The sequence below is a fragment of the Scardinius erythrophthalmus genome (genome assembly GCF_964197995.2).
Source record: "Scardinius erythrophthalmus genome assembly, contig: HAP1_SCAFFOLD_182, whole genome shotgun sequence".
In the NCBI taxonomy this organism is placed as follows: Eukaryota; Metazoa; Chordata; class Actinopteri; order Cypriniformes; family Leuciscidae; genus Scardinius; species Scardinius erythrophthalmus.
Genome location: NW_028296429.1, coordinates 53,114 through 73,395, shown reverse-complemented (window position 1 = coordinate 73,395; position 20,282 = coordinate 53,114). Strand labels below are relative to the sequence as shown.

The 20,282-nt window shown below is 38.2% G+C and overlaps 3 protein-coding genes across 4 annotated transcripts; 1 reads left to right on the top strand and 2 right to left on the bottom strand.

Moving 5' to 3' along the window:
• The first annotated feature begins 800 nt into the window (after positions 1–800).
• Positions 801–3,220, top strand: LOC308686347 (uncharacterized protein). Its single transcript, XM_081394751.1, has 2 exons — positions 801–1,168; positions 1,743–3,220. Exons 1-2 carry the CDS (start codon positions 912–914, stop codon positions 2,947–2,949), a joined length of 1,464 nt encoding a protein of 487 aa, XP_081250877.1. The 5' UTR covers positions 801–911; the 3' UTR covers positions 2,950–3,220.
• A 143-nt stretch (positions 3,221–3,363) lies between these two features.
• On the bottom strand, positions 3,364–6,297 carry LOC308686345 (uncharacterized protein). Of its 2 annotated transcripts, none has more exons than XM_081394748.1 (5): positions 5,952–6,297; positions 5,680–5,801; positions 5,220–5,383; positions 4,996–5,128; positions 3,364–4,319 (listed from the first exon to the last, which is right to left on the bottom strand). In XM_081394748.1, exons 1-5 carry the CDS (start codon positions 6,031–6,033, stop codon positions 3,813–3,815), a joined length of 1,008 nt encoding a protein of 335 aa, XP_081250874.1. In that variant the 5' UTR covers positions 6,034–6,297; the 3' UTR covers positions 3,364–3,812. The 2 variants fall into 2 exon arrangements, with proteins under 2 accessions (XP_081250874.1, XP_081250875.1); XM_081394749.1 differs by having other exon boundaries at positions 3,364–4,274; positions 5,952–6,295.
• A 3,815-nt stretch (positions 6,298–10,112) lies between these two features.
• LOC308686344 (intelectin-like) lies at positions 10,113–15,612 on the bottom strand (the record flags this gene model as incomplete). The annotated part of the gene is made up of 7 exons (XM_081394747.1): positions 10,113–10,265; positions 10,400–10,503; positions 10,789–10,909; positions 11,005–11,163; positions 11,283–11,530; positions 11,609–11,716; positions 15,579–15,612. 7 exons carry the CDS (start codon positions 15,610–15,612, stop codon positions 10,113–10,115), a joined length of 927 nt encoding a protein of 308 aa, XP_081250873.1.
• Positions 15,613–20,282: the final 4,670 nt, after the last annotated feature.

Here is a 20,282-nt window from a genome sequence, read left to right as displayed (position 1 = left end):
TTTTCCGAAGAACATACTTTTTCAAACTCGTCCTAGAAGGTTTCTCCGATTTTCATGAAAATTGAACCAGATCATCTTCAGACCATGGCGACAAAAAGTTGAATCAAATATGGAATTCAAGTTGATTCATAAAACCGTTCTCGAAATACCACGCAAACGAATTTTTTACAAAGCGCTTGCGAAAACAGACTTAAGGCTGTATCTCTGCAACACTTTATTGTATTCAGACCAAACTTGGAACATTTCATCACAAGCATGACCTGAGGTGACATGCTGCGTTTCGGCGCAGTGCCACCTACTGGTCCGGAGATACAACATTTTTGCCATTTTTGCTTATAACTCCTGAACTCCAAAAATCATAAAAGTGGTCTCGTTAGATTTGGGGCATCATGTGAGTTGACTGATATCCAAATTTCCCATATTGACCATTTTGATTTTTGTACTAAAATAATGTATTTTATGAACGCATGAACGTATCGTTACAAAACTTGGTATGGGTGTTGTGAACTTAGAATCGAAAGACCAGGAGACTTGGTTGTTTCTTCAGCAGGATTCTTTATTGAGAACACAAGCTGTCGGTAGCTGCAGTCACCAAGTCTGACGTGAAATGTTCTCTTACAGTTTATATACATTTAGGGGCAGGAACCGAAAAAGACAGGTTTAGGAACCGGTTTTAGACAGAGCATTGCCCACCCTAATCCACTCAGCATATCTATTCAAACACTGAGACCCGAGTACAGGACTGGCTGGACTTTCTTGCTAAAACACAAACTCCAAGAGTTTCAGTAAAACAGGACTGACCAGAGTCTTTTGCTAGAAAACTCTGATAATCATAATTTATACCTAGCCTTAACATGCTAAATTCAGTGTAAACCTAAATTAATCATTTTAATAAAGATCTGCTTTCCCACATGGGTAATCAGTACGATGAAGTTTTGAGCCAGGGCCACCTAGTGGTAAAATTACATTTTCAATTGCTTATGGGGATGGCTAGTGCCTACGTCATCGTAGCCAAATACGTCACTTCCGTGTCCAAACCGAATTGGGCTAGAATGGTGCAGTGCTGTGTCCCAAGTTGTAACAACAGAAATGATGTCAATAAAACGATTAGTTACTACCGCTTTCCTTTGGATGACAACGAGAAGAGGAGATGGCTTAAACTGATACGGTAAGCTGGATATCTAACCATGAAAAATACATTTAAGTGCGGGCTAGCGCCAGTATTTGCGCTAAACGTTAGCCGAGATAACGTTACCTGTTGCTGTTAACGATGGAGTGGGGCCACATAAAATAATCGAGATTAAAGTCATTATTTACGGGAATAAAGTTGCCATTTACTAGTTTAATGTGACTGAGTTTAAAGTCGTTATTTATGAGAATCAACTAGCTAGTTATTTATGAAAAGTCATATTGTAAGATATTAAACTTTTTTACAAAAAACAAACATTTTACAAGAATGAACGAGATTAATTACGAGATATACGTAATATTTTACAGAATTAAGTCGTTTACAAGTCCTTTTTTTAGATTTACGTGACAATTTACCAGAATAAAGTCAGTATTTACATTTTTGAGAATGAAGCCATTAACAATATAAAAGTCACTATTTATGTACAGTTGCCAAATTGTGTTGCTTTTGTGGAACAGGGGTGAGAGGGACAAGGGTTCTGCACTGGCAGAACCTACTTCTTTTTGTTTATCGCCACAGAGTTCTTTATGTAATGTTTTTTTCTTTTATCCAGGCGTAAAGATTTCACACCTAACTACAACTCAAGGGTCTGTGGATGGCATTTTCCACATGGCAAAGCAGCGGGGCCCACACGGTTTGCCTGGAATGAGGGAAAGGCTTTTCCTCACATCAGCCAGCCGACCAAACGGCAAAAGAAAATGCTCCCGGCGACTGTAGAGGACGAAGGAGGAGCTGAACCAGGCCCAAGTCACCTTGACACTGCTCAGAAGACCCCAAGTAGTTCAAGTGTTTTGGTGCTTGAAATTGAGAATAAGATGCTCAGAAAAGAAAATGACAAACTGAAGAAAGAATTGGAGAAACAAAAACAAACATTTTCATTTAGTCAAATATCCTCCCACCCAGACATAGTCAACTATTACACTGGCTTGCCAGATGCTGCCACAGTCTTATTTTTGGAGACCCTTCTTTCCAAATTTGATCTCCAGTATCACTTTGATTGGAACGTCCAAAAAATGCCCTTAATCGATCAGCTGCTCTTGACTTTGATGAAACTCCGACTGAATTGTGGTCTTGTTGACCTTTCTGTGAGGTTTAACTGCTGCCGGGCCACAGTCACCAACATCTTTATCACCATCTCCAGTGCCCTGTATGACATTTTGTATGTCGGCATGATGGAAAACAAAATTCCTTCCAGATTCAAGAACCAAACCTCCCTGCCACATTGCTTCCAACCATTTCCCAATTGTCGGATTGTGCTCGACTGTACTGAAGTACCTGTGTCCAACACAGAAAGTTTGGACACCCAAAGTCATCTGTACAGTCATTACAAAGGAGGTACCACGCTTAAGGCTCTGATTGGTGTGGCACCTAATGGATTCATTACCTTCGCCAGTGACCTGTATGGTGGAAGCACATCGGACAAAGCAATAACAGCAGACTGCGGAGTACTTCAACAGCTAGAAGCAGGTGACATGGTGATGGCTGACAAGGGCTTCACTATTCGTGACATTTTACCTGCAGGTGTTTCACTGAACATCCCAACATTCCTTGTCAACGGACAGTTCACAATGGAGGAAATCAACCACAACAGACTTATTGCCAGTGCAAGAGTTCATGTGGAGCGTTCTATTCAGCGCCTGAAAACATTTCACATTTTGTCATACATTCCGTACCAGTATAAAAAGCATGCAAACAAGATACTGAAAGTGTGTGTTTCTCTCACAAATTTACAGACACCCATCCTCCGTGAAATAGCATGAATTTCCTCTCACTGTTTGCCACAATGCCATCATCAGCATTGAATTTTTCTTTAACTGTATTCCATATGAACTGTATCAATGTTGTTTTTTACTTGCTAATCAATTTTCCTAAACTCACATGTTAAATGTTATATTTTTTTAAAGGTTTGTTATACATATTATCAACACAACTGTGTTTGATCCTCCATAAGCTGAATGAATAATTTTGTTCCGTTTGACAGCCTGGATGCAACTGAAGCTGAACAAGACAATTAAAAAGTCTTCACACTGATTATGTTGCTCCCACTCAATTTATTTGAACTGCATGTTACTGCTTTTTTTTTTTCTTTTTTAGAATAAATAAAACAACAAAACACACAAACATCATTTTAACTGGTACAAATGCACAGATATTGATATATACAAATTGGGAGAGGCTACAACATTCAAACTGAAAATAATGCTTTAGAACTAGGAATGTCAAGATTAACTGATTTTTACAATAACCGCGGTCCATAAATCCACTCAAACGCATGAAGTCAATGGCAGGTTCATAAGTTAAATGTGAAAATCTTATTTTCATAGCGGCCAAAGGAAGAGTTAAAAAAAAAAAGGATCATGTGCAGCCGCGTTTGTCACGTAAAAATGGACATGAACCGTGTAAGCACATGGAAAGACATAGATCTTTCAAAAACATCCACATAAATCTGCTTTCTTATAGCTAGCTAGGTAGGTATAGGTATTGCTAATAATGATAATAATAATAATAATAATAATGATATTCTACTGCCTATTTATAAGTTTACTTTTTATTATATTACTTTTTTATATATATTTGAATCCTGACATCCCTATTTAGAACATGTAAACAAATGCAGGGTTAATCATTTAATATCGGAGAGAATATGGGGCAGGAAAATGTCCTTATAAAATATTTCTAAAACACTAATGTTGTTTGCCCAAGCTGGATCTTTATGGATGAACAGAATTACAACATCCAGCGGAGTCCATACCACCAGGTGGCATGTGCCAGCTCCCGTAAGGTACAGGTTGCCCTGAATTTGATGCCAGTAGTTGTGAGTCGGCTTCATTTTCAGTAGGCCAGTAACTTCATCCAGTTTGAGATAAAAGTCCTTTGCCTCTGCTGCCTGAATTATGGTCTTGTTTCTGGCTGCATAAGGACATTTCACCTCAATGATGCAGTCAGCAGATACTGTCCCATCTGGAGAGCCACCAAGCAGGCCACTGTCAGAGAGAAACACTCCGCTCTCCTGGATGGTCACACCAGTGCGCTTCATGTACTCTTCTTTAGCCTTTGGCTCATGAACGATTCCCCAATCACAAGCCTGGGGGTTGAAAGGGAATTTCATACACAATGGCATCACAAGGTGCTTTATAAAGGGAGAGAAGGAAAGAAATATCAGCCCAACCCTTGTAGTACAATCTTTGTTTACACTTGTTTGATTTAAAAATTACCCTAGGGTCTCTATGTGGGTTTTTTCTGCCACCAAAGGGTGATATGTAGAACTAATTGACAATAACCTTCACTGTATTTGAGAGTAAAAACATTTTTGGTGAAGAAACTTAATTGTACATAAATTTTGAATATGTGATAAAAAATAATGTAAACGGTCTAAAATACACTGTGGGCAAATTTACAACCCTTTCAAACCTAGTTTTGGCTGTTTAAAAGCCACAACCATTACAGCTGAAAAAACCTCTGATAAAAAAATTTGATCAACCTTTTTTCCCCAAACACTATTCATCAAGCTCAGACCTGATCAAAACAATTATTTTTTTGTTTTTAAATAATGGATTTTAACCTTGTGAATGCCTTTCATATGTGATTTCACTGCAGTGTCATGGTTGAATGAAAAATTGTGGTTATAATGGGAGTTGCTGGGGAGTATTAAAATTTGATGCTGCAGAAAAAGTAATGTGCCAAAGCAGATGTTTTCACAAGTCTTTGGAAGATCCAGGAGTGTGATAGCATATAACAAATATAACTAAAGGATATGTTTTATTACAGTACCCAAGGGTTAAAAGAACTTTGTGTCCATCACTTACATGAGCTCCTTGCTTGAAGTTGTAATGACCAAGCAGCGTTTTGAATAATGAAGGAGGGTAAGAGTTCCTCTTCACTGCCGCCAACACAAGACCAAAGTTGCTGGCTGTAACTCTCTTCTTGCGATATGCCATCCTGTTATAAAGAAACACACAACAGTTAACCTCACAGTCACTAATGACTTTTAGTACACATGAAATCAATCGATCCTTGTATGTATTATTACCATAAGTCATTCTGAGTTTGCCCAACTGTGGCCCTCTCGATGGCTTCCTTTTGTTGTGGGCTCACAGCAAGGGATGAAAGGAGATGTTGAGCTTTGTCCTCACAATACCCGGAGTTGGCCAATATCCCATCAAAAGTTTTGACGTGATGGCAGGGGTCAAAAGTCTGTCCCAACAAATATCATTGAATCAGAATAACAACAATTAGATCCCTTCATGTCAACATTGTTCACAGACATACATATATTGAGTTGCCTTGTGTACGAAATGCGCGGTTTGAATAAAGTTAAAATTAAAGTCTGAACAGGTTTATGTCTGATTTGCAATTTAAATCTGTGGATATGTCAAACTAAATTTACCATCTTACTAGGGATATCGTCAATCTTTGTAACTGATTTAATGTTGTGTACATGTGAAGTTTCTGATAAAGCAGGACATGAAACAACAAAACACAAGTCAAACCTGAGGCAGTGCAGGAGGTTCTGGAGCTAATATCCAACCCAGACCTGTAAAACGGTCAAGCTGTGCCAGAGATGACGATGCCCATTCTCTGTCCTCCGGGGTGACAGGGCGTTTAATTCCAGCTGAAAAAATAGCATAAAGGATATGATGGTAACTGCTATCTAACCCAGGCTTAGATTTTACTATGAAAAGAAAACATATGGTCATTGTTTTTCCAATGATAACAAAACAGAAAGCATGACAGATATTTCCAAGTTACTCGAAGAACTAACCTTGTGATGTGGAAGGTGCAATCACAGACACTTTCTTGGCCGTGATTTGCTCTGTTTTGGGTGTCGTGGGCCTCTTCCACATACACTCGACATCCGTGCGGGTGAAGTTCTTCTCAGCCCAAATGAGGAGGGCTGCAACATGGTGGCACTTGGACCTCCCGATGGCACAAGAGCAAGAACTTGCCTTCACTTCCTGTCCCTCAACGTGTACCTGAGTGAAATCAACTTTGCTAACCCTCACAAAAAACTCTTAACAATGCTAAGAGGCAAAGCTTTGTAGTGCACTCTGTAAGCCTGCACTGCTAACTTTTTTTTATTATAGTATGTTTATTTTTTTATTGTTTATACTTTTTGCCCCCTGAAGTCTGGTAGTCACTGTATAAGATACCTCCTATATTTACTATTTAATTGTTCGTTTCCTGTCTATTCTGCACACCCTGAGTGTTTTCTTGAGAGCTGAATGTAACAAGTGAATTGTGAGATCAATAAAGGTTTTTCTTATCTTTGTGTTGCACTAGGTGGAGCCAACAACTAGTTAGGTAACGTCTAATCTGTATTGGGCGAGCAATACTTTTCCAGAGTTTTAAGTTGTCAACAAACCATAGGTACTTATTCTAACATAGCTAAGTACAATAGTTAACGTTACACTTGTACAGTAAAGTTAGCTTGGTGGCCGACAGCCTTATGTTAGCGAGGTAACGGTAGCTACTAAAAACTTGTAACGTTTGAACCGTGACAAATGTACAATCTTTTTATGGTAAAGGGCGACAGCTTAATGTTTGATTAACAATTTGTTTTATGCTCATATAAAACAACAAAAGTCATAGAAATTTGTGCCATTTGACGAGTCACTCAAGAGTCGGGACCTCACCTCAACCTCGTAAACTTTACTTTTCATTGAAGCCTGTACTTTCCCTTTCAGACTTCCACCTGCCAGCACACTAACATTTACAACTCTGTTGGAGTTGTACGAGTTCAAACCCTTTTTCACGGACTTTGGGGTGTCCGCAAAATACGATGTCACCGTAAAAAAAGTGACCGGTTCCTTAGCTACTGCCATTGTGTTTACATTAGACGCAGCGGCTTGGACACGGAAGTGATGTCGTGACGTCACACTAGCCATCCCCATAACTCTGGGTGTGGTTGCCTTGAAGGTACTCAAAGTTTCGTGGCAGCAACACCTTGTGGTAAAAAAGTTATAACAAAATTTCCAAATTACCATAGTCAGCCAAACTTTTACGAACTTCTCCTAGACCGTTTGTCCGATTTTCACCAAAATCGAATCGTATCATCTCCAGACTGTGCCAACAAAATGATATGGATTTCGTTTCGATAGACAAAACCGTTTTATACTTTATATATACTCTATAGCCTCTATTCAGGCTTTATCTCTGCAATGCCTTGAAATTTTGACACCAAACTTTGTATGTGTCATTGTCACCTCACTCTGACCACACCAGATACATTTTTTAATTGCGTCACCAATTGGTCAAAAAATTATAAACCATTAAATCATCTTATTAGTGACTGTATATATAATTATTCAGCCATTTTGCCTAAAATCATCTCAAAATGTCTTTAATTGCTGCTTGCTGCAGTTGATCTGACACTCCCAGCCATGTTGGCATTGCAAAATTCGCAAATTGATTCAAGTTTTGGTATCTGCAGGTTAGAGTAATGGGCATGACGAAAAATTGGCGCATGCTGAAAGGTAGGTCATGCAGAAAGGTCTTTTTCATTTGGTTGTTCAAGCGGTCTGTCTGTCGGGTTAGGGGTCACATTTCACATTTTGGCACGTCTCCTTTCGGCACGCCCAGGGATGGGAACCGAGAACCGGTTCTTCTTCAGAACCGGTGCTCAGTGAATCGATTCCTTGGAACCGTTAGTATGCCTGCTTAACGATTCCGCTTATCGGTTCCGCTCGTTCAAATGTGACACGACGTCACACACGTGCTGCGTTGTTTTGGTTCAGAATGTAGCAAACACTATGAGCAAACATGGCATCGAGGCAGAAGCGCTCTGACCGCGTCCTAACTACATGTGACACGACGGTGCGACACGCGATAAAAATTATCATTTTCCATGTTAATCAAAGTTTAACCAGCCGCGACACGCAACAATTCTATTTGAAACGGATCCTATTTTACTGCGACGTCGCGCTGGAACAACAATCTCAAAGTGTGGCAATGATAATATCAGGTACTATTTATGTGCTTTATTTAATGTTAAAAGCGTGTATAATGTGACTGAATATCATTTAGTGCTCCCAGCTTTGTAGATGTAAAAACAACAATGGATAAGTCACAAGATCTTGAAATTAAACAAATGGAAACAAAAACGTTCAAAATGTGAAGAAAACCTGTGTATTATTTGACAAAGATTGTTTTAGTAACTCAATAGCCTAATACAAATGAGCACTGTTAATATTCCAAAAGGCACAAGCTCTTCCTTAACTGTTTTCAGTGTGTGTTATTAGTTTTTATGGCACATAAATGGCAGTTTTATTTATTTTTTTATCCGGATCAATGAATGTGATAATGATCAATTTGATCAGATATTAAAGGGAGTTAATACAAACAAATTTGTACTTATTCCCTCACCCAATAAGAATCGATAAGAGAATCGATAAGGAATCGGATCGATAAGCAATATCGATAATGGAATCGGAATCGTTAAATTCTTATCAATTCCCATCCCTACGCCCATCACTCTGACCTGTGACGCCTGCTGGTCAAAACAATGTAAATGCATTGGACATGCTATAAAAAATGATTTGTGGGGTATTTTGAGGTGAAACTTCCAGAAGGTTGCAGTCTATAAAGAACACACCTTTGAAGGTGCCAAGAAAGTCGGAACGAGTGTTCACAGTCTACTGAGAATTGTTCTTGTCGCCTCGCAACTATGACAGCTGCCGTTAATGAGTGACAGTAACGTTTGTACTGGACTTTTTTGAAAGTTATGCCTATATGAAACTGTCTGAAAACAAAACAGGGTTCACAAACTGTCTAAATATCTTTACCATGGTCCATTTCTGTGTATAATAAAAGAGTATAAACTTCATATAATCGCATCTTAGTAAAATATAAGCCAACATTTGAACCATTTTAAAGTTTTGTTTTTATTTTTACATTTATATCATGATATTTGAGTAAGTTGAAACCCAATAGTTACGTTTAAAGGTGTAATAAGGCAATTTCTCGCAAAAATCATCATTCTGTCTCAAATAATGTTAGAGGTGGACATGTACTGTTTGACTTGATGCACATTTTACATTCTATACAAACATGAATTTTGTAAATATACAGGTTATCTTTGTAAAACAAGTTTCAAATATGTGCTTTCATAAGAATTGTGCAAATTGTGTAATTGTGCCATTACAATCGGTCTCTCTCTGAGACATCAGCCCCAATTAAGCTTCAACTAGAGCAGTAAATCCTCAAATATGAGTCTTTGAGAAAGGGTATGCTTACTCTAGTATGTCAACTAGACTGTTGATGGTTCATTCATTACAAATATTAAGAATATTGTTCAAATGTTCCCTAACATCAAAAGATGTTGAATGTTTACAATTCTATGAAACATCCTTATCATTTCAGATGCATTACATAGATCAATATTCTCCAATGCTTTGTAGAAATATACATGCTTAAAATAAAAAATCTAAATAAAGTTAATATATTAACTGTATTAAATATCGTGGTAGAATGCTCCTAATCGACCCCATACGTCGCCTAATCGATGTTTACACATTTATCCTCCGGCGCATCTCCTAACCCTCGCGACTCCAAATCTCGTCCCCTGTGAACACTATCATCACTTGTGAATAAGACCTCTAGTGCTCCACTAACCCGCTGTGCATCAGTAACCAGACAGACTCCAGACAATGCCTTTGAATATGCTTTAATCACGGCTGGGAGGATCACACACATTTTGGAGAGAATCCCCCCAGCAAAAAGAGTACAAGAGTTTATAGGTACATAGGAAAGGTAACATGACATTACTCATCATCATCATCATCACACCATTTTTCTCTAATATGATTGGTTCAACATATGTGCAATTTCAGCTACCCCCCCCCCCCCCCAAAATTCAGGTGTTCATCAATGTGGAAAATCTTAGAAAGAAGGAAAGGATGCTGGTGATTTTAGATTGATGGGAGTGTCAGCGATAAAAGAGGAGCACGGCTGCTTCAGTTATCTCTTTGGAAGCGCTCCATCCCGCATTAGGGCCATAGCCATCCAAGTCGAATCCCGCAAAGTCCCCACACTGCCTTGGGGCTCCCGCAGGAAAGTGTCCACCTCCGCCAATACAGAACTGCAACAATATGAGGACATTACTAACAACAAGACACGCCTGCACTTCTTACAATTGCATTGGTGCAGTTGAGTTATTTTCATTGTAAATGTATTACTATCAATTTTACAATCCAGAATATTATTTTTCCTCACATGTTCAGTGTTGCAGGCGGTTGGTTTGAGACCTGAACAAAGAGCCATGGCTGCCCTTTCATTATTGAAGACTCTGAATGAGATGAATCCAGGCAGAAAATTTGCTGGGGAAATGCACAGAATATATCAGTGATGATAATCATATATCAATGATGATAATCTGTCATGAAATATCCATGAACACATGACATGGCTTTCATTCATTAAAGTGACTGGATCTCAACAATCAATAATACACAGATTTATGATACTGATACTGTCAACTGATGAACCCACTGTCATTAAAAATATTTGGAACATATTGGCTCACGGGCTGTTTCTGTAAATAATCATTTGTTTTTAAGTGACTTGCCTGCATAATAAAGGATAAATTAAAAAAAGAGCCATACTTCTTGCATGGGGACCATAGAGATTTCTGTTGAAATCCGCATTTCCATTATCATACACGATTGGAATAACAGGTCCATTATCAGTGATGCATGCCCCTAATCCAAACCTCACAGGGAATTTCTGGGAAAAAAAGAGTGTTATTGTAATTTCACAAAAAAAAAAAAAAAAATCTGTGAATGTTTCAAACCCCAAAATGGTGTTGAAGTTTATCTGACCTTGAATAAATAATAAAGGTTTCCCCCGTGGAGAGTTAAGAAGCGATTCTCAGTGTGGTATCGCAGGATGGAGGACGCGCTCCAGGATTCCACCTCCATATTATTAGGAACGTGCCACACGGACACATCTTGTGCTGGAATGTCAAAGTAGCCAGGATTCTGGGACAGAAAGGAGACTATCGTTTCAGATTCTCCAAAAACATCCTTTGATCATTATGTGTTCTTTCTGTTCCTTCTATTTAACTATTGCTGTAAAACCATACATGTAATAAGAATACCTTATAATCATCACTTGTAGAGGCATCTGCACTTCCAAATGTGACTGTGTTTGCCCATGTCCCCTCACCCTCAGGCCGGTTCGGTTCACTGCCCTGCTGACTAGACCAGCGATCACCAACGGTACACTTCCCGTATATGTTGTTCTCATGAACACTGGCAACCAGCGTCCAGCCTCCACCCGCAGTGGTCATATCACAGAAGGTCTGGTAAAGCACCCCTCTGGAGGAGTTCAGATAGTACAGGCCGTCTGCGTGAACAGAGCATTCCTGAGTCACTTCAGTTCAGTTCTTGCTTAAGATCAAACATTAACATAAAATGAGCGTACCTTCATTAACCTGATACTTTTTCTGAAGTTCTTTGCAGCTTCGAGCAGCATATGCTCTCTTAAGATTGATATCAGCGGTGTTAATATGTGATGCTTCTTCTTGATCCACTGCAATGTAAGACAAAGATTTAGTGGAATATATTGTAATAAAAATTAGATTTTCAACATTTTAAGATAAATTCATTTCAATCAAAAAATTCTTACTTACAAATGAATACACTTGCAGTCTCAGAGAGCCATACATTCAGTGAGAGACTGAAAATGATCCCGAAAAACTTTTTTGTAAGAAACATAGTCTGCAAACAAAAGAAGAAAAGTTTCACAATTACACTCAACACCGCAAAGCTGAAATTCTTATGTTACTGGTTCCATGTTTCTGTAAAAGACTGTAAAAGAAGCTTGATAAAAGCATTAGGCTACTGATATTTTATGGCAAAAGAATTCAAGTCAAGTCAAGTCAACTTTATTTATATAGCGCTTTTCACAATACAGATTGTATCAAAGCAGCTTCACAGTATTAAATAAAATAGTACATCAGTGTATGTTTCTGGTGTAAAACATCCACGTTTGGTAATGCAGATCAATAGCACTGTTGAATCGATTAATCAAATTAAGTATCCCCAACTGAGCAAGCCAAAGGCAACAGTGGCAAGGAACCGAAAAACTCCATTAGGTGACCTAATGGAGAAAAAAAAACCTTGGGAGAACCCAGGCTCAGTCAGGGGCCAGTTCTCCTCTGGCGTTTATGAAGTAGAGACCGGATTTAACTGTAAGATTAAAATATTATATGAATGCCTGGCTGAAGAGATGCGTCTTTAATCTAGTTTTAAACTGGGAGAGCGAATCTGAGCAACGAACAGAATCAGGAAGGCTATTCCAGAGTTTTGGTGCTAAATGTGAAAATGCTCTCCCTCCTTTGGTGGATCTGGATACCCTAGGTATGACCAGAAGCCTCGAATTTAGTGATCTTAAAGAGCGCGATGGATTATAGGGCGATAGAAGATCCGTTAAATAAACTGGAGCTAAGCCGTTTAGGGCTTTATAAGTCAGTAGCAATACCTTGTAATTAATACGGAACTTTATAGGTAACCAATGTAGAGATGATAAAATTGGTGTTATATGGTCAAACTTTCTTGATCTAGTAAGAACTCTAGCGGCGGCATTTTGGACTAACTGTAGCTTGTTTATTGAGGATGCAGGACAACCAGCTAATAAAGCATTACAGTAATCTAGTCTCGAGGTCATAAATGCATGAACTAGCTTTTCTGCATCAGAAACAGATAGCATGTTACGTAATTTAGCAATATTTCTAAGGTGAAAAAAGGCTGTTTTTGTAACATATGAAATATGATTTTCAAAAGACAAGTTACAATCTAATATAACACCCAGGTCTTTTACTGTAGAGGATAAAGTAACAGGACACCCTACTATGTTAAAGTTGTATTGAAGGAGGTTTTGTGGGCGTTTTTTTGAACCGATAAGTATTACCTCTGTCTTATCTGGATTTAATAAAAGAAAATTGTGCGTCATCCAATCTTTTATATCTTTAACACACTCTGTCAATTTGGATAATTTAGCGTTTTCATCCGGCCGTGATGAAATATATAGTTGAGTGTCATCAGCATAACAATGGAAACTAATTCCATGTTTCCTTATAATATTTCCAAGTGGCAGCATATATATTGAGAATAATAGAGGGCCTAACACAGATCCTTGCGGCACTCCATAGTTTACTGGAGTTATGATCGATTTTTCTCCGTTTAAATAGACAAAATGGTAGCGGTCAGATAGGTATGATCTGAACCAGCTTAATGCTTGTCCTTGAACACCGGTATAGTTTTGTAGCCGATCTAAGAGTATTGTGTGATCTATAGTATCGAACGCAGCACTAAGATCAAGTAAAACTAGTATTGAGATACAGCCTTGGTCAGAAGCTAAGAGTAAATCATTTGTGATTTTAACGAGCGCAGTTTCAGTGCTATGATGCGGCCTGAACCCAGACTGAAACTTTTCATAGGTGTCATTTTCTTGCAAGAAAGAGCCCAGTTGGGCAGACACAACTTTTTCTAATATTTTGGACATAAAAGGAAGATTTGAAATGGGTCTATAATTTGCTAGGTTATTTGGGTCTAATTGTGGTTTCTTAATTAGTGGTTTTATAACTGCCAATTTAAATGTTCTTGGAACATGACCTAAAGATAAAGACGAGTTAATAATATTGAGGAGAGGCTCTTCCACTATAGGTAACACTTCTTTCAATAGTTTAGTTGGTATGGGATCTAATAAACATGTTGTTGTTTTAGAGGAAATGATAAATTTATTTAACTCTTTTTGTTCTATAGTTGTAAAGCACTGTAATTGTTCTTGCGGGGTGATAATCGAGGCTGAATTATAAGGCGCGATTGAAGATTGAACGTTTACAATTGTGGATCTGATGTTTTCTATTTTCTCAGTGAAAAAATTCATGAAATCATTACTACTAAACTGTAACGGAATATTTTGTTCAGGTGACGCTTGTTTATTTGTTAGTCTAGCCACGGTGTTAAATAAGAACCTAGGATTGTTTTGGTTATTTTCTATTAGTTTGCGGAGATGCTCAGCCCTGGCCGCTTTTAGGGCCTTTTTATAGCGTGACGTACTGTCTTTCCAAGCGATTCTAAAAACCTCTAAATTAGTTTGTTTCCATTTACGCTCTAAATTACGGGTTTCTCTCTTTAGAACACGAGTAGTATTGTTGTACCATGGTGCTTTAATTTTCTCTCTGACCTTTTTTAGTCTCATAGGTGCAACAATATCCCATTTTCCAGAGAGAACGGTGCTCATAGTGCTGGTTAGTTCGTCTAGTTCATCTGTTTGTTTAGGTTCAGGCAGCAGCTGAGACAGATCCGATAAGCAATTTGAAAAATTATCTATGGTGGATGGAAGGATTGTTCTGCCTAATCGATAACGCGGCGCAGCATGATATATTACCGGGGTACGTAATATGCAAGTTACCATGTAATGGTCAGTTACATCATCACTTTGCGGAATGATATCTATATCGGTTGGTATCGGTTGAATTCTTACGTTTGTTTCTTGTCTGGTGTTTCTCTCCTCAGATTTGAAGAGCACTGTCAAGGCTTTTGGATTCTGGGTGAGTCAGATAATAAAGCTCATACTTTCTTAGCATATTTATACTTTCTCAGGAGTGGAATGAAGGATAGGTTACCTGAGTCTAAGTTGAATTAGGAAAATAAGGGAAACCTGAGCCTAAGTGGAACACGTGGATGCGGGAAAGGAAAGTTTTTCTGCTCTGGCTAAGAAAATAACATTTGAAGAAGTTAACACCTACATTAGGGAAGACATTGATATTGATCTTTTATCAGGCTGTTATTGAATTAACATTAACATACTAAATTAAAACTATGGATAAAAAACAAATATCCTAAACACGTTTAAACAAAAGTATGAGAGCAACCCCTATAAAAGTCACAAATATACTCCCCAATATTTAATAGAAGTAACATTTATAATAAATAGGCAAATCACCATATTTCTACAATGTTGGTAACTGCAAGGTATCTTAAATTAATATAAGTTATAGATTACTTGTAATATATATGAAAGGGGGGGGGGGTCCAGTTAGTCCGACCAATCTGTATGTCACACTTTTGAAATGATGCCACCATGTACGCATCAGTTGGGGATCATGGCTCGCAACGTGAACGCCGCAACAGATGAGGACGTTTGTCTGCCAGCTTGTTCTTCCTTCTTAGTTTCACATTCCATAATAGGACTCTCGGCTTGAACCAAAGTTCAAACAAAAACTACACTTATGTTGAATTTTAGGTGTTCATTTATTCAAATATTATTTTGTTAGCCGAAGCAGATTAGATAAGACATTAATATTGATCTTTCAATATTAAAAAAGTGTTTTGTCCCCGAATGTTAAACTGAGAAGGAAGAACAAGCTGGCAGACAAACATCTTGCCCTTGTCTGTTGTTGTGTCCACGTTGCGAGCCATGATCCCCAACTGATGAGTACATTAGGGTGCCACTCAATGTAATGGAATTTTTTTCCCCCAAATGTTAAAGGTCTCACCCCCTCATTCTGTTCCTTTTATGATGCATAGTAGCAGTTCCAAGTTTCATTGAGATATATTATTATTTACTGGTAGCTCAATGAGCTCAAATGTTGCATATGTACAGTAGCCTACATTTAGCCTATGCAAAAAATGCAATTTTATTTCAATTCTGTTCACCAAAATAAATTAATCCTTGAGGGTGAGTATTGTTATTTTTATCATTTAACTGTGGTGTTCATGTTCAAATTATTTTATGATTTTAGAATTTAGATATTCTTTGGAATGAAAAAATGTCATCTGTCGTCTCTCATCAATCACCAATTATAATAATATTGTTGTGTTAGGCTCACTTTAGCTCATTAGGCTGTGTGTCCACCAAAGCGTTTTTACTCGCGGCTGGCGTGTTTTTTCAATTGTTTTCAATGGGAGCGCCGCGTTTTTAAAACGCCATGAGCGTAACGAGGCGCTGAGCGTCTTTTTCACGCTGAAGCGCTGAGCGTTCGGCGTTTTTTACTGGTCGCCGAGAGTTGAAGAATGTTCAACTTTTGGTAAAACGCAGCGCTCATCACTGTCACTTTTTACCCAACCGTCCAATCACAGTGGAGGAGGGGCGGGACTAATACCACACCGACCAACCGCGTCCGCCACATGATTCTGCTTGTACAACGTCAACAGATGACAACAACAAGCATAATAACGGAACAAAATCAAGAGCCAGATAAAATACATTACATTGTATTGACATTTTAATATAGAATCAACACAGAAACAAAATATGTGTGAAATGAGATACTAGTAAGACTTTCGCAGATATTCCGTATCATAACAAGCAAAGTGTCTCGGTCTCAACCGTCTCAACTGAAAAAACGCTGCGCTGCCAAAACGCTCTCAAGCGCCCACAGCTGAGCGTTTTTAGCAGAGCGCCTAGCGTTTTCAGCTGGCTAAAAACGCTTTGGTGGACACACGGCCTTAGTCAGTAGTACAGTTAACTTTGTGCATCATCTTATTCACTGAGAAGAGAACTGCACTGTTAACGATTTTCTTGTATTTTTACAGTACAGTACTGGCAGCACGGTGGCCAGCAAGTTACTGTATTTTGATTTACAGCAACTTTACTGTAATTTACTTTACAGTACACAATATCAGTACTGTAAACTACAAAACAGTACTTTACTGTATTTTTACTGTATTTTTGTAATGTTTCTGTTTCTGCTGTAATTAATTATACAGTATTGTATTGTAAAATCTATATTGATACATTATTGCTAAATTTTATAATTTTCAAATTACTAATAATGATAATATTATATTTATATAATATTGAGTTATTATAGTATACATTTACAGGTAATAATATTATACTGCAACTTCAGAATAACTGCAAATCAATCAATCCAAACAATGTTATTGTCAAAAACATTTTTTATTAATCAATTACACTATTGTGTATTTGTGAAAAAACATTTCATTTAGGAACACTACATGTCCAGTACACCAACACTTTACAGGTAAACAGCTTTTAAAGGGATAGTTAAAGGAACACTCCGACTTTTTGGGACTTCAGCTTATTCACTGTATCCCCCAGAGTTAGATGAGTCCATACACACCCTTCTTATCTCCGTGCGTGCTGTAACTCTGTCTGACGCACCCACCGCTAGCCTAGCTTAGCACAAAGACTGGAGGTAAACTACGGTGGCCGAGAAGGGTCACAACACATACAAACGCCACAACAACTTCATATTCAGAAAACAACTTTGTCGATTTCACATCACGTACGCTGCAAATATTCACAGCACGAGCAAATAGGGAAACGAACTGCAAACTGCAAAGACAGAACGGAAATGTTTCCAGGGGGGCCTTGATCAGTGACGGACCCGCATCCATCTGAATGTGCGCTTTTGTTCTCATTTATTATGACAGACTTGTAGACAACAAAAGCGCACATTCAGATAGCGTGAGGACAACCAGATGGATGCGGGTCCGTCACTGATCAAGGCCCCCCTGGAAACATTTCCGTTGTATCTTTGCAGTTTGCAGTTTCCCTATTTGCTCGTGCTGTGAATATTTGCAGCGTACGTGATGTGAAATCGACGAAGTTGTTTTCTGAATATGAAGTTGTTGTGGCGTTTGTATGTGTTGTGACCCTTCTCGGCCACCGTAGTTTACCTCCAGTCTTTGTGCTAAGCTAGGCTCCAGCTAGCATACTGCTCGCAATAAGTGACAAAATAACGCCAACATTTTCCTATTTACATGTTGTGATTTGTAAAGTCACAGCGTGTACAAATAACAAGGACACATGAGACACAACCATCTTCCAACTGTACACATACTGGGAACTATATTCTCAGAAGGCGAAGCACTGCTACTTCTGCGGAGTGATTTACTCGCAGCACCTGTGGTGAGGAGCAGAGAGTTCGCTCAGAGTGTTGCGCTAATCACTCCGCCCAAGTAGTAGTCATTCGCCTACGAGAATATAGTTCTCAGTATGTGTACGGTTAGAAGATGGTTGTGTCTCATGTGACCTTGTTATTTGTACACGCTGTGACGACTATACAAATCACAACATGTAAATAGGAAAATGTTGCCGTTGTTTTGTCACTTATTGGGAGCAGTATGCTAGCTGGAGACATTTACCTCCAGTCTTTGTGTTAAGCTAGGCTAGCGGTGGGTGCGTCAGACAGAGTTACAGCACGCACGGAGATGAAAAGGGTATGTATGGACTTCACTTATCTAACTCTGGGGGATACGGTGAATAAGCTGAAGTTCCAAAAAGTCGGCGTGAGAGGTTGAGAAACTGCATGACTTGCAGCTGTAGCTGGACACACTTTAAAATTTGGTTGGGACTTTGAGGTGGTACTGGAAACTGGCGGTGACCAAAACTGAAAAAGACATGACACACAAAAACACGTATGACAAATCCTGTTATCCACAGCACCAATAAAGATGAGCAGACAGTGTAAGAGATCAATTGTAAAATAAAATTTTGTAGAAATAACAAAAATTAAAAAAACAGCCAATTAAAAAAATAAAAATAAAAATGTAACCTTTAGATTTTAAAACTTTAAGTTTAAAACATTGTATTAACATGGCTAATACTTACAGAAAACTCCTTCCCAGGCTGCAAATAAAATTCCCACGTCCCACACGTACAGCTGTAAGAAATCAAAATACATATTATTCAGTTAACTGTTATGTTTCTTGTTGAGGACATATATTTCATACATCTTGCTTACAATACATCTAGGTTAACAAAAATAAGCTTCACTTTAAGCTTCACTTGACCTCTCTAAATATTCTAACTTGCTTTTTGGGCATGCATTTTACTTGTCTTTGTTGCCTAATAGATCATTATTAACTCTGATAGTTTTTTTATTGATCAATTTACACCTTTATTTATATTTTTAATTATTATAGTAATCATTATTTGTCATTACAAATCACAATGCTACAGAAATGGGTCTCCAGCCTAAATAATAGAAATGAAATAAAAGGCTAAACTGGTACCAATAGCCAAACTCTCTTAGACCAAATCACCCATTTTGCGTTGCAAAGGAAAGTGCAGTATTTTTAACCCGTGTTTTCACGTGTTTTTGTGTCTAAACGACTTAATAAATTTGGTCCAGTATTTATCATAAAAGTTCGTAAAATCATAAAACCATCAAGTTCGCCATCCGAGAAACGGACTGCAAATATAGCATTTTGAGCAAAATAACGTACGTTATGTCTATTATAAGTGCTTGTTTTTACCACTGATGGGCTCGGATGTTATGGAAAGGATCCTTACAGATAACAGTTAACGTTAGACATTTTTGTTATCATAAGATCCTTCAAACGTAACGTTAACGTCAAATGCAGTAATTTTTATCTCGCAGACGATTGTATAACACATTTAACGTTAATTAACCACCTCGATTTGTCCTTCCACCGTTCCAACAATCACCAAGTCTGTTTTGGTCGAAATAAACCGTAAGGTAATGTTAATTCACTGTTCAAATCTCGAGTTAGATTTGAAAATGTCGAGACGGTCGAGACAAGCAGCGGGGTGAAAGAGCAGATCTAACTAACGGTGTTTTTGCAACCGTCGCTGGCTAAACTTCCACTGTCATTTGTACACTATAGTGTAAAATCCTAAAACCTTATTATAAAATTCAAAATTAACTTACCAAATTTCCAGATATCCGCAGAGTGAGATCCATTCATCCAGCGAGTGATCTGCTGCGATCTGCCTGCAGTTGAGTCTGACGTCAGTCGGGCGGCGCGCGCTCTCTCTGTTTACAGCAACCCTGTATTATTGCCAGGCATTTTACAGCCAGGTTACAGCTAGGTTACAGCAACACTAAAATGTACTGTAAAATGTTCCCGCTCAAACAAAATTACCCACAATACAATGCAAATGACGGTACTTTACTGTAATATAGAAATGCAGTATTGTACTGTAGGTTATTACAGTACTGTGCTGCTAAATCTACAGCGAAATTTAACAGTGTGAAGGTGATTATTGCATTGTTTATTTAATTTATTTGCTAAATTGTGCACAATTTATTGAGTGATAATAGGGCTTCTTGCCATTATTGTCAATTTGTAATCTAATCTTTTCCATAATTTTACAA

Excerpts from the sequence above, each read along its gene's own strand:
- LOC308686347 (XM_081394751.1), top strand. The coding sequence starts at position 912 with ATGGGTAATCAGTACGATGAAGTTTTGAGCCAGGGCCACCTAGTGGTA. Across the intron at positions 1,169-1,742 it reads AGATGGCTTAAACTGATACG|GCGTAAAGATTTCACACCTA; the intron begins GTAAGCTGGATA and ends TCTTTTATCCAG.
- LOC308686345 (XM_081394748.1), bottom strand. The coding sequence starts at position 6,033 with ATGTGGAAGAGGCCCACGACACCCAAAACAGAGCAAATCACGGCCAAG. Across the intron at positions 5,129-5,219 it reads CAAACTCAGAATGACTTATG|GATGGCATATCGCAAGAAGA; the intron begins GTAATAATACAT and ends TCTTTATAACAG. Across the intron at positions 4,320-4,995 it reads ACTTCAAGCAAGGAGCTCAT|CACCTTGTGATGCCATTGTG; the intron begins GTAAGTGATGGA and ends CCCTTTATAAAG.